The 13,432-nt window shown below is 42.1% G+C and overlaps 1 protein-coding gene across 1 annotated transcript; it reads right to left on the bottom strand.

The window, feature by feature from the left end:
* Window positions 1–524: 524 nt before the first annotated feature.
* Window positions 525–1,517, bottom strand: LOC101398123 (olfactory receptor 52P1-like). The gene has a single exon (XM_004434140.1). It carries the CDS (start codon window positions 1,515–1,517, stop codon window positions 525–527), a length of 993 nt encoding a protein of 330 aa, XP_004434197.1.
* Between the last annotated feature and the right edge of the window lie 11,915 nt (window positions 1,518–13,432).

Raw genomic sequence — 13,432 nt, 5'->3', positions numbered from 1 at the left:
GTTTGAATTCTGACTCTGACATTTACTTGCTTTCTTGGACAAGGTACTACCTTCCTAACTTCTGCCTCTGGCTTTGTAAAGTGGGGGTAGTTAACTACATCTTCCTCATAAGATGGTTATGAGACAATGTAGGAGAGTGGGAACATGCTGAACTAACATGCAGAATTTCAGGATGGAAGGCAGCGAGCCTCCATGAGTTGCGATTGACTGTGGATGAGGGTTATTTCTCCTTGTCAGACCAGTAGTCATCTTTTTCATTGTATCCAAGTCTGCTGGAAGGTAGAAGCTGTATCAGAACAGCAGAGTGGGATTTCCTAGGAGGCCATCATCAGCTTGGTAACCATGTTTCCCACTAGACAGGGGCTCCCTGAGCTTTGTAACCATATCTACATCACAAGTGGGAAACACCTGATGGTTCTCCCCCCATCTGACTTGTGCTATACCTCCTTATCAAAATAAGGATACCACTGAGCATGGATTTGTCTCCCCATCATGGTGGAAGCCACTGGTCTTGTCAACATTGCTCAAGGACTATGGAGAGAAGAGGACAGGGTCCAGGGTGGGGATGAAGGCTTTATGACAGTACCCAGCTTTAGCAGTCGGAGGGCCCCATCCCGGATCTGCTTGGTCTTCATGCCGTAGATGATTGGGTTGAGCATGGGGGGTACAATGAGGTAGAGGTCAGCCAGGAGGATGTGGATGTGGTGGGGCACATGCTGGCCAAAGCGCTGTGTGTAGAATGAGAAGAGTCCTGGTGTATAGAAGAGAAGAATGACACCTAGGTGGGAGCCACAAGTGCCAAAGGTCTTAGCCCTTGCCTCCTTGGAGGAAAGGCCTAACACAGCCTGGAGGATAAGTGCATAGGAGACAGCGATGCAGATGGAGTCAGTGCCCACCACCAGCGTTGAGGCAGTGATGCCGTAGATGTTGTTTGGCTTTGTGCCCCTACAAGCCAGCTTCACCACAGCCATGTGCTCACAGTAGGAGTGGGCCACCACTCGGCTACAGTAGCTCAGCCCTGCCAGTAAGCAGGTGAGTGGGGTCATGAGCCCCAAGCCACGAAATATAGCAGCAGCCCCCAGCTTGCCCACAGCCTTTGGGGGCATCAATGACCCATAGCGCAGTGGCTGGCAGATGGCTAAGTAGCGATCAAAGGCCATTGCTAGCAGGATACCAGATTCTATAGCTGAGAAGCCATGGATAAAGAACATCTGAGTAGCACAGGCCTCAAAGGCAATCTCAGCAGCATTTGCCCAAAAGAGTGCAAGGAGCTTGGGCACAGTAGAAGTACAGAGCACCAGGTCAATGATGGACAGCATGCATAGGAACAGGTACATGGGCTGGTGCAGTGCAGGCTCTGAATGCACCACTAGCAGCACTGTCATGTTGCCAAGCACTGCCAGGGCATACATGGAGCAGAAGGGAAATGCAATCCAAAAGTGAGATGCCTCCAGGCCAGGAATCCCCATGAGCAGGAAGGAGGATGGGTTCTGATGGCTGTAGTTTGAGAATTGCATGGTCAGGTGAAGGTAGGGTGGGTAAAAAAGACTTTACTGCCTTGCTCTGAGCCCTAGCAAGCCCAGAGAGATGAAGCAGTTGGGATTCATCCTTATGCTATGGCTGAAGCTGAAATCACAGCAGAAAATATTTGAGTTAAACCTCATGAAAACCATTCAGGATGAGAAGATTGTAGAGCACTGGGAAATGATGCAAGGGAGGAGGTAGAGTTATTACCAGAGTTCAAAGGAGCCCTTACTGTTTGTGTCTGATTCAATGATGTCTAGGCTGGGGGCTGTAGGATGAATGGCATGGATGCAGAACCCTCTCCATGATGAAGGTGAGAAGCTAGAAACTCTTACAGCTTTCTTCTCTCCACCTATGAACCCTCTTCTGCCTATATTCTTACTTTCTTCTGATTCATCTGCCTATGTGACAGTATAAGGGTAGTGTAATCACTGAAGGTCAGGCAGATCGAATGGAAGACTCAAATATGGTTACTTTTCAAGGTAGAAAGATCAGGACTGAGGAGAGGAGAAGGGAAAGCAGGGAGATATTGGATGGGTTTGTCAAGCCATTGAGCCTGTGATGTACTCATAGATGAAGCTCAGAACCTAGATTCTGACCAGGAACAGCAAAGCACATGGTGAGGGGCTGTCTCTTGTCTCATGCTGCCTGGATCATGTTAGTACTATGATCCTGTGCTTGCCTTAGGTGTCCTGTATGGCTGCTGGTAGAAACAGTTGAGATCATGCAGAATTGGTCAGTGGTAGGTGTCAAGCTGATTTGGCCACAATATATAATCTGATAAGGTTATTGTGAGATGATTATGTATATTGCATATTGTCTCATAAAAATCAAAGGTACATGAAAGAAGGAAAGGGGATGAGAAGTGAATTTTAATCATTGGGAACACAGAATCACGCACTGTAAGCAAATATAGAGACCAAGTTTGGTCAAATGATAGTACTGAACTTCTACATATCTCCACCCATCTCTTCTGCCCATTTCATACTATCTCCCCTGATCTTCCCTCACCTACAAGTACCTTTTCATTTTTGTCTCATCCACTAGACAGCCAGTATTTGAGAATTTGAGAGAGAAGGGAGATTAAAATAGTCAGGAAGGGGACATTAGAGGGAGAGAAGATGATGATGAAGAGGAAAGAAAGTTGAGAACAAGAACTAGAAATAGACATAGGACAGAGAAAATTACCTTTCTCTTAAGGGTTTCTAATATACTGGCATGTGACTGTGTTCTGGTTTCTAATTGAGAGAGAGTGGAACCAACTGGACCGTCTGGAAAGAGCACATTTATATTCCTACTTAAGCTGCAATACTCCTTGCAATCCCTAGCATTAGCTACCCACACCCAGAGAGAAAGAGGCAGGAAGGGAAAGAGTAAGGTCTTCTAATATGATTTGGGGGAAGGATCTCTGGACCGGGATACCTGATTTTCCATCCCAGTGCCAACTGTGGCTGTCACTGTGATACTGAACAAATCATCTTGTCCCTTTCTGTCTTGTCATCCCCTTCCTCCATGTATTTCCTATTTTCTCTTCTTTGTTATCTCCTTCCCTGAGTTTCCACCGTCCAGCCTGGGCCCAAGTATATACAGAGGGGATTTCAGCTTTGGTGGCGGCCAAAAGGTCAGGGAAAGAGAAGAATCTGAGTGGGGGGACCTCGTGAAATGGTAAATGTAAAACTGTTCCATTATGTGAATGAGCACACTATGTGTATGACTAAGCATGTGATTGTCTTTGTCTATGTTGCTGTGGAAAATGCATTAGCAAGGCTGTGCTCAGAAGACACAGGTACATACATTTAGGCAAGACATTGTTTTTGGAGTGTCCGTGCTTCAGTGCCCTTTCTTTGGTGTGGAGAAAATTGAGAGCTGAATAATCCAGACATAAATGAGACAGCCTTGTTTTCTTCCCCTCCCTTTTCTTCTTCCACTCAGCTTTTTAATAATTGAATCATGTTTCCTGAGGCCCTGAGCTACCACTCAAAGAACTTCGACTTTATCCTTGTGGCTACACAGCACAATGACCACAAGCTCCCCTTGCCTCAGATGCATTTGCACAGATGCGGAAAACGAAGTTGGAAAAGCCTGTGTGAGCACAATATGCCCAGATTCTAGGAAATAGATCAATGTCGAGGTGAGGGTCTTGGAGTCATTACTTCATGGCCCTCTCACTAATAATTGAGATAAATCTCATGAAAAATGTCCAGAATGAAAGATTGTAGGGCACTGGGAAATGATGCAAAACAGGAGGTAGGTTACAAACACCAGTGTTCAAAGGAGCCCTTGCCACTTCTGTCGGAGTCAATGATCTCTAGACTTTGGGCTGGGAGGTGAGTGGCATGGCTGCAGAACCCTCTCCATGGTGAAAGTGAGAGGCTAGAGACTCTTACAGCGTTCTTCTCTCTGCCTGGGAACACTCTTCTGTCTATTTTGTTATTTTCTCCTGATTCATCTGCCTCCAGAGATTAGGCAAGCAGAGAATCCTAGCCTCTTTCTGATGACTCACCCAGAATAACTTGACTTTATGCTCCTCACTTCTTTTTGTTCTGAATTACCTCAACATTTGGTATTAGAAAGGTCTTACCTAAAATATATAAGAATAGGAGCTCAAGTAGCAGGAACAAGAGGAAAGGAGCAGTTTCTTCATCTTTAGATGTGCACGTGAGCAGGAAACTACCTGCCAAGAATTCAGCATTCATTAGTGGAAGACCAAGGGAAGCCTGATTCAATTCCAGGTTCTACTTACTCACCAGCTGTGTGATCTCAGTCAAGTCATCTAAACTCTCTCGACCTGCTTCCTCATCTGTGACCTGGAAAGGATGATTCCTACTTCATAGGCTATTGTGTGGGAGAAGAACAGTAGCACTACATGGCACATAGCAGTGGTCAAAAGTGTGATTCATTTATAAGCCCCCTTTATCTGAAGTGGACATAACCTCAGTGAGAAAATATACCTCAGTGACAGTCAGGTCTTTGGTGTGCTCACAGTGTGCATATTGCAGGGTTGAGCACACAGACAGAAAGACTTACCAGATCTGGGCAGGGAGTGGTAGGGGAGTCTCAGGTCTTGTAGGGCTTAGAGTGTAGGGACCAAAAAAGCTTAAGTATTTATCCTGTTATTAGGGCCCTATCTGAGAGTAAAAATTCCTTGGGGATGGAAGGACTAAAAAAGACCTCTGGGATGCTGGAAAGAGGCAGAAAATTGAAGCTAGAAAATTTGGGCCTTGATGGGGGAGGGAGGGATAGGATAGCAGAAGATCTATCTTGGGAGTTCAGTGTGGGTAGGTGGAGAGATCCCTGAGAACAAATAATCCTAGAGGCTTTTTGTCATAGGAACACATTTTAGAGTATTTTGTTTTTTCTCCTGGCTCCCTCCCCTCCATCCCAAATATTTGCTCCTCAGCGTTTCTTTTGAGCAAGCTACTCAACTTCTCTGAATGTCAGTTCTTCATCTGTGAAATGGGGGAGGCAATGAATGTTAGATGATATATGCAAACATTTTTCATTTTCCCTGGTGTATGCCAAGCACTCAATAAAAAGTAGAGTTTTTTATTATTTTATCTAATTCATTGATCACTAATTAAGTGTATATTATATGCAAAGGACTATGCTAGATATTAGGGCACAGGGTTGAAGGATCATGCCCCTGGTTCTCAAGGAGGTCACAGTCAGGTTTGGAGGATGGGCAGACATATACAAATTAATTAAATTCAATGGGGTATATGTAGATATTAAAAAGACGCAGAGGCTCATTTTGCATGGAAGAGGTTAGCTCTACAAAAGTTAAATATTTATGGTTTAGAAGTATAACGTAGGCTTGGAGGAAAGGGCACACAATGGAGAGAAGGCATCATGTATAAAACATGGCAGGCAAGGGATAGTGATCATGTTCTGGGAACCATTGAAGCCCGGTTCAAAGTTAACAATTTTTGAGTCTTCTGATACTCTGAGCCACAGTGAATGTCCTTTCTCTCCTCTTGCCCACAAAACATCTTATCAAACGCTGTTTGTGTGATGCCATCCACTTTAAATCTGGTTGATGGGACCTTAGGTAAGTTAGCAAATGGCTCTTAGTCTCTTGTTCCCTATCTGTAAAAATGGGGAGGGCTGTTATGAGATATTACATGTAAGATATTTAATATGGTGCCTGGAACACAGCACATCTTCAATAGATTGTTGTTGTTACTATCATTACATTATTATTTTTCATTCAGCTTCCTACACAATGGGTTTTGTGAAGGCAGAGACCAGGGTGAATTCATCTCTCTCTCTGATAGTGTTTAAAAGAAGATTATGATGTTAGGTATTGGGAGAAGGCTTTTGAATGAGCAGATGCGATTCTAATCAAATGTAGGCTAGGCAAACAAGAACCTTGATTTCAGACAATCAGTAAATCAACAAACGTATTGATGACTTAATGTGTATCTAACATTGTCTTTGAGGTACAACGAATTGAACAGATTCTCGCTTTAGGGAGCTTAAAATGCAGATGGTGGGGGGAAGAACTATTGGCAGATGGCATGGCCCAGATGGTAGAGAGGAAGGTGGAGACTTTGTTCTCTGAGCATATAGATTCCCTGGGGAGCTCATAGAGGAATGATCCTTCAAGAATTAAGTTTCAGGGATCCTGAGTTTTGGCCATTACTTCATTTAGTTCTTTCAGAGACACAACTGATTCTAATACAGGGAATAAGTATAAGTGACAATAGCAAATAAATGAGTTGACTCAAATTTTCTGCCAGTACCACAGTGTTCAGAGCCAAACCTAGGATCTCCATTGTCCTGATGGGTCTCAGGGATAGACATGGCTACTCATTGCTAACTTGAGATACCATTGGGCAGATTTTTGTTCAACTAATATTGTTTATTCTACAGAATATTATTGAGCACCCATTATGTGGTCAGCATTTCTCTAAGTATCAGGAATGTAGTAGTGAACAAAGTCCTTTTTCTCATGGAATTTCTATCACTAGTAAGAGTGATTTCATAAAAAAAAAAATCAATACACTTTTCAACATCAGTCTTAGCAACATATTTTCAAGTACCATGTCTGACTGGGCAAGAGAAACAATAGAAAAAATAAGCAAATGGGACTACATCAAACTGAAAAGCTCCTGCACAGCAAAGGAAACCATCAACAACATGAAAAGAAAACCTAACAATTGGGAGAAGATATTTGCAAACCACATATCTGACAAGGGGTTAATCTCCAAAAGATATAAAGAACGCATACATCTCAACAATAAAAAAATTAACAATTCAATTAAAAAATGGGCAAAAGACCTGAACAGACATTTCTCCAAAGAAGATACACAGATGGGCAACAGGTGCATGAAAAGACGTTCAAAATCATTAACTGTCAGGGAAATGCAAATCAAAACTACAATGAGATATCACCTCATGCCTGTCAGAATGACTATAATTAATAAGACAGGAAACAACAAGTGTTGGAGAGGATGTGGAGAGAAGGGAACTCTCGTACGCTGCTGGTGGGAGAGCAAACCGGTGCAGCCACCATGGAAAACAGTATGGAGATTCCCCAAAAAATTAAGGATAGAACTACCATATGATCCAGCTATTCCACTGCTGGGTATTTATCCAAAGAACATGAAAACACCAATGCATAAAGATACATGCACCCCTGTGTTCATTGCAGCATTATTCACAGTAACCAAGATTTGTAAGCAACCTAAGTGCCCATCAAGGGACTAATGGATGAAGAAGATGTGGTATATATGCACAATGGAATACTACTCAGCCATAAGAAACAATGAAATCCAGCCATTTGTGACAACATGGATGGACATTGCAGGTATTAGGCTAAGCGAAATAAGTCATAGGGAGAAGGTCAAACACTGTATGATCTCACTCATAAGTAGTAGATAAAAACAATGACAAACAGGGTCTGGCATAGCGGTTAACTGTTCAAGCTCCGCCGCTGGCGGCCGGGGTTTAGATCCCAGGCACGCACTGAGGCACCACTTGTCAGGCCATGCTGTGGCGGCATCCCAAATGAAGTGGAGGAAGATAGGCACAAATGTTAGCCCAGGGCCTGTCTTTCTCAGCAAAAAGAGGAGGATTGGAATGGATGTTAGCTCAGGGCTGATCTTCCTCACACACACACCAAAAAACAAGAACAAACAAACACAGAGACAGAGGTGGATTTGATTGGTGGTTCCCAGAGGGGAAGAGGGGAGGAAGGAAGGGGAAAGGGATGATTAGGCACATGTGTGTGGTGATGGATTGTAATCAGTATTTGGGTGGTGAACATGAGAACATGATGTAATCTATACAGAAATAGAAGTATAATGATGTACACCTGAAATTTATACAGTTATAAACCAATGTTACTGCAAAAGGTTCCATGTTAGTTATATGTCAATAAAACTGAAGAAAAAAAAAAAAAAAAAATAAACCAATGTTACCTCAATAAAATAAAGGACGATTCTAGGAAAAGAAAAAAAATCAATACATAACATAGATAAGTAGTGAAAGATACAAGAAAAAAATAAGGCAGAAAATGATAGGGAGCACAATTTTAGGCAGAGTGGTCACGGTAGGCCTTTCTGAGGAGGTGACAGTTGAGAGGGGATCTTGATGAAATGAGTGAGAAAAACATGCAGCTGTAGGAAGGACAGTACTCTAGACAGAGGGACCAGCAGATGTACAGGCCTTGAAGTATAGAGTGTATTTGGTGAATTTGAGGGACAGCATTAGGCCAGTTGTTGGAGTGGAGTGACTGAGAAAAGGTAGGAGATGAATTTGGAGAGATATACAAGGTGCAGATAATAAAGGTTGTTGTAAGCCATGATGGAAACTGGATTTTGTTTGAAGTGTGATGGAAAAATATTGGAAGATTTTGAACAGGATTCTGTTATGCTGTGACTTAAGTTTTAAAAAGTCTACTCTGGGTTCTATTTAGGGGGACAAGGGTGAAAGAGGGAAGCTAGTTTGAAAGTTATTGTTATAACCAAAAAGCAAAATGATGGTAGTTTGAATGAGGATGGCAGCAGCAGAGACAATGAGAAGTGATTACACTTGGGATGCACTTTGAAGATGCAGCAGGTAGAATTTGTAGATGGATTGATTAAATGTAGGGTTATGAGAATATGATGTGCTTTGAGTAAGTCTCCAACCTAAGGAACGGGTGAATGAAAGGGCTTTAGTGCAATGGGAAACACAGAGAAAAGTAGGTTTATAGGGGTAGAGGAAGAGAGGAATCAGAGTTCTGTTTTGGACGTGTAAGCTTGGAAATATATATTAGACATTCAAGAATAGATGTCAGGTAAGCAAGTTATATTTACAAATTTGAAGTTAAGGGGAGATATCTGAGATGAAAATATACATTTGAGAGTCATCAAAGAATAGATAGAGCCATGAGAAATGATAAAATCACCTAAAGAATGAGTATAGATAGAGAAGAGACTCCAATATCAAAGGCTGGGGAGAAAAGAACTAGACAGTAAAGGATACTCAAAAGATGACATTACTGAGGTAGGAAGAAAACCTTTAGAGAGAGTTGCTTCCAAAATTAGGAAGTAGGGAGCATTCATCTCTGCCAAATGCTGCCAGGGGGTTGAGTAAGATGGAGTTTAAGAATTGATTATTGATAGTTAACAATACTGCATCATGTACTTGAAATTTGCTAAGATGATAGATCTTAAGTATTCTGGTCATATAAGAAAGAAAGAGAAAAAGAAAATGGTAACCATGTGAGGTGATGGATATGTTACTTAGACTGTGGCAATTATTTCACAATGTAGATGTGTGTATCAAAACATCAAGTTGTACATCTTAAGTATATACAATTTTTGTCAATTATACCTCAATAAAAATGGAAAAATGATTATTGGTGTTTTCAATAAATGGTGTTTGGAAAACTGGATATCCACATGCAAAAGAACTAAGTTGAACCCTCACCTTACACCATACACAAAAATTAACTCAAATGGATCAAAGACCTAGACATAAGATCTAAAATTATAAAACTCGTAGAAAACAAACATCTTCATGACATTGGTTTTGGCAATGATATCTTGGATATGATACCAAAAGTACAGGCAACAAAAGAAAAATAGATAAATTGAACTTCATGAAAATTAAAAACTTTTGTTCAAAGGACACTATCAAGAAAGTGAAAAGGCAACCTACAGAATGGGAGAAAGTATTTGCAAATCATATATCTCATAAGGGATTAATATCCAGAATATACAAAGAACTCCCACAACTCAACAACAACAACAAAAATTCAATTCAAAATTGGGCAAAGGACTTGAATATACGTTTCTCCAAAGATATACAAATGGCCAATAAGCCCAAGAAAAGGTGCCTAACATCACTAATAATTAGGCAAAAGCCCAAAGACAATGAGCTACCATTTCATATTCATTATTGACTATTATCAAAAAAATAGAAAATAACAAGTGTTAATGAGATGTTGAAATTGAAACCCTGCATATTGTTGATGGGAATGCAAAATGGTGCAGGCACTATGGAAAATGGTATGTCAGTACCTCAAAAAAATTAAACATAGAATTACCATGATCTTTCCTTAACCCAGCCTGGGTATCTTCTTCCCTGATTGCTCTCAACATCAGCTTGTGAACCTCAAGTCAGGATCACCACCTCCACGTAGTCTGTGTCTCTTCAGCCTAACTCAGACTTTAACAATGCAAGCCCTGTGTAGAAGCCCACCTCCACCCAATGTGTTCTGGAGATTCTAGGTGAAAGAGGTGAGTTCTTGTCCCTGAAGGACAAGAGTTAGGACATCTAATGCTGAATCTGGGCGTCTCTGTGGGAAGAAAGGGGAAACCAGCAGGATACAGTCTGAGTAGGCCCTTTTGGGATGTCTCATGGAGAGCTAGGTCAGGTTAAAGGACATAAACCCTCTGTGAAAACCAACTTCCCCTCTCAGGACCATGGCAGAATAGCTGAGACCAGTCAAAAGAGGAAAGCATCACCCTAGGTATTGTTATTAATGGTTAGTGATTACTGAGTATTAATTAATAATAACATTGATAATCATTCCTCAATGGTCTCATTGGATCCTCCTCAAATAGCGGAAGGTGAGCAGGACTGGGATTATTGTCCTCACATAATAGATAAGGAAATAATCCAAGGAACAGAGAGGTTAAGTGCCTTGTCAAGGTCACAAAATGGGACTCAAACCTAAATCTCCCACTCATAACCTTAGCTCACAGTTCTGTCCACAAAATGAAACAAAACAACATCAAAACTCCAAAACAAATCAAACAAAGAATGAATAGATAACCTTGACCTAGTTGTGACTGAACCCCAACTTTCTAAGTCAAAATCCAAAAGCACACGTGGCAGACAACAATGTGCATATTCTAAGGAGGCTGTTTTCTCAGTAGGCACTACAGAAAGAGAAGGTGAGGGTGGAGAGAGGCACAGTGATTATTACTCTGCCTCAAGGGAGTCATGATTGATTGCCACAGAATGGTGAGGGATTAGGGTCTGTAGGAAGCCAGGGCAGGAACCCCAAAAGACTGGAGACTGGGACAGAGAAGTTCCCTGGAGAACCCCCAGAGAAGACATGAAGCCTTTTAAGGATGTTCCTCAGGGACAAAGCCTGCTGTTTCCTTTTTCTTTTGGTAAAAGAATAACTGATTATAGACATACAGCCGGACATCCCCTTTCCGACTCCCTCTATCTCACCATTGTCTCACTAAGAAAGGAAAGCTACATCAGTTTTTCCTGAAGACTACAGAAAATGAATTGAGCCTCATGCTGAGGGGTGAGAGTACATTGGGCCCATGGCGATAGGGGAAGACAAGGTATACACAGGGCACAGTAAGGGAGTTGGCACGAATGGGATGAGGAGCAAGCAGACCAGGGAGAATACTTATGCTGGAATCAGCTGGCTACCAGAAGGCTAGAACAGGGTACCTGGGGGCACAGGTCATTAAAGAGGCCATGTAAGCTGGGGCTGGCAGAGAAAACTGTGATAACCAGGATAATGGCAAAAATAAGATTGAAAATAGTAGTCACTAGGGGGAATACCCAAAGGCTGAGTGCAGACCCAGTAGGAGAAGAGTGTTGAACGTTTGAGGTGAACAGGCTGGGTCAGGAGGATGAGCCCTGGAGTCCATCTCTCATGCACCTCTCTCATGCCCAAACAGACACTTTACGCTTGTCTCAGGCATCACCTCACCTCCTGATTCTCTTGTCTTCTATTATTCTCATCCTTGTATGTCTCTAATGGGAGACCTTCTTTCTATTCTCCTCAAATACTTGTTCTACAAGCTTCAGATCCTCGCATTCCACCATTATTAGAAGAAACCTTTTTCTGCTTCTCAGCCCTGTGCTCCCATATTGTGTATTTGGGACCACATCAAGAAAACTGTAGCTAGTTAACCCAGACCAGGTTAGTCACATCCATCCTGTTAGTGCTACTTGCTTCCCTCCTACTGCATATTCTGGCCCCACCTCAGTCAAAGCTGCTGTAATAGTCCAGGGGAAAAAAAAATGGAGAAACCTGAAATAAAGAGATGGAAGGGAGAGGTCAAGTACACTTGCTTACTAAAGGTTTCAGCAACAACCAGCTATATCTTTGCAGTATGGTGCAGTAGACAGAATCCTGGTGTAGGAGTTAGAAGATGTGGAATTTAGTCCTAGATCTGGTACTTATTTCCTCCATGTCCATATGGGGACTCAGTTTCCTGAATACATCATTCTAAGGTCCTCTCAGGATAAAGGTGTAGCCTACTAAATAGTTTATAGTATTGACTGGATATTCTCTGGGTATGGAGCCACATTCACTTTTTGGGGAGAAAAATAAATGATACAAGCTTCCTTTTGTCATTTGCTGACATCTTGGCTGTGGAGGCAGGAAACAAACATAGGACGGTGACATGTGAGGACTGGACAAAACATTCATGCCAAGCATGGTGAAGGGTGTTGGGGCAGGAGGAGACCAAAGAAGCAGAGTTGGATTGTGAATGGAACTAGAATATGTGTCAGTTGACCCTGGAAAGAGGAAAGGTTGATGGATTATTAGGCATTTTAAACAGAATAGGCAAGCTGCAAGATTGAGATGTGGGGGCTGATAAGCTGGAGGGCCAGTGATGTTCAGCAGGGGCACACAGGAACTAAGGGAGACAGGGCCACTTGGGGAACAGGCCAGACTTGTTTGGAATTGGAGAAGCACATTCACTTAGGATAAGGGTAACAGGTGACAACATGGATAAGAGGCTATTCTTTCATTCATTCAAGAAATATTTAGCACATTCCTAAATGGGTGCCATGGATATTGCGGCAGTAAGTATAAAAAACAGCCTGTTGTCATGGGGCTTCCATGCTGTCCATCCCAATGCTAGATCCTGGAGAAAATGCACAGATATGCATTACACTTGGAGAATTTCTAATAAGAGGGCTTTTATTCTGATCTAAGTGACCAAAATTGATGGGAGATTTCACAGAATTTCCATCTGTGGAGGTACTTAAAATTGGGAGATACCTGGTAAGTCTCAGTTTGGATTAGATAGTGTATATTATACAACAGCAGGAGAGGAGTAAGTTTCTCCAGGAAGGAGTCATTCATGCATTCATTTAGAAAGCACTTTTGAGCAGCAGTCATGTTCAGTAGAGTCTGTGAATATAGAAATGAGCAAGTCATAGTCCTTGTATTAAAAGTACTCACAGTCTGGTAAATGGGCAGACATGTGCAGTGGCAACATAGATCACACTTTCCTCATTTAATTCAGCACATTAATGAGAAAATCTGCCTGGAGGAGTCTGAGAAGGCTTCACCAAGAAGGTGGCAGGATGTTTGCCAGGTATGGAAGGGGGCAGAGGAAAGCATACCAAGTAAATAGTATGAGCTACAAGCATGACTGTTTCAGGAAGTGGCAAATAATCCAATGTGGCTGAACCTGGGATGAATATTTAG

The sequence above is a fragment of the Ceratotherium simum genome, chromosome 7 (assembly GCF_057802395.1).
Source record: "Ceratotherium simum simum isolate JZ-2026a chromosome 7, ASM5780239v1, whole genome shotgun sequence".
NCBI lineage: Eukaryota > Metazoa > Chordata > Mammalia > Perissodactyla > Rhinocerotidae > Ceratotherium > Ceratotherium simum.
This window is presented reverse-complemented; position numbering and strand designations above follow the sequence as displayed.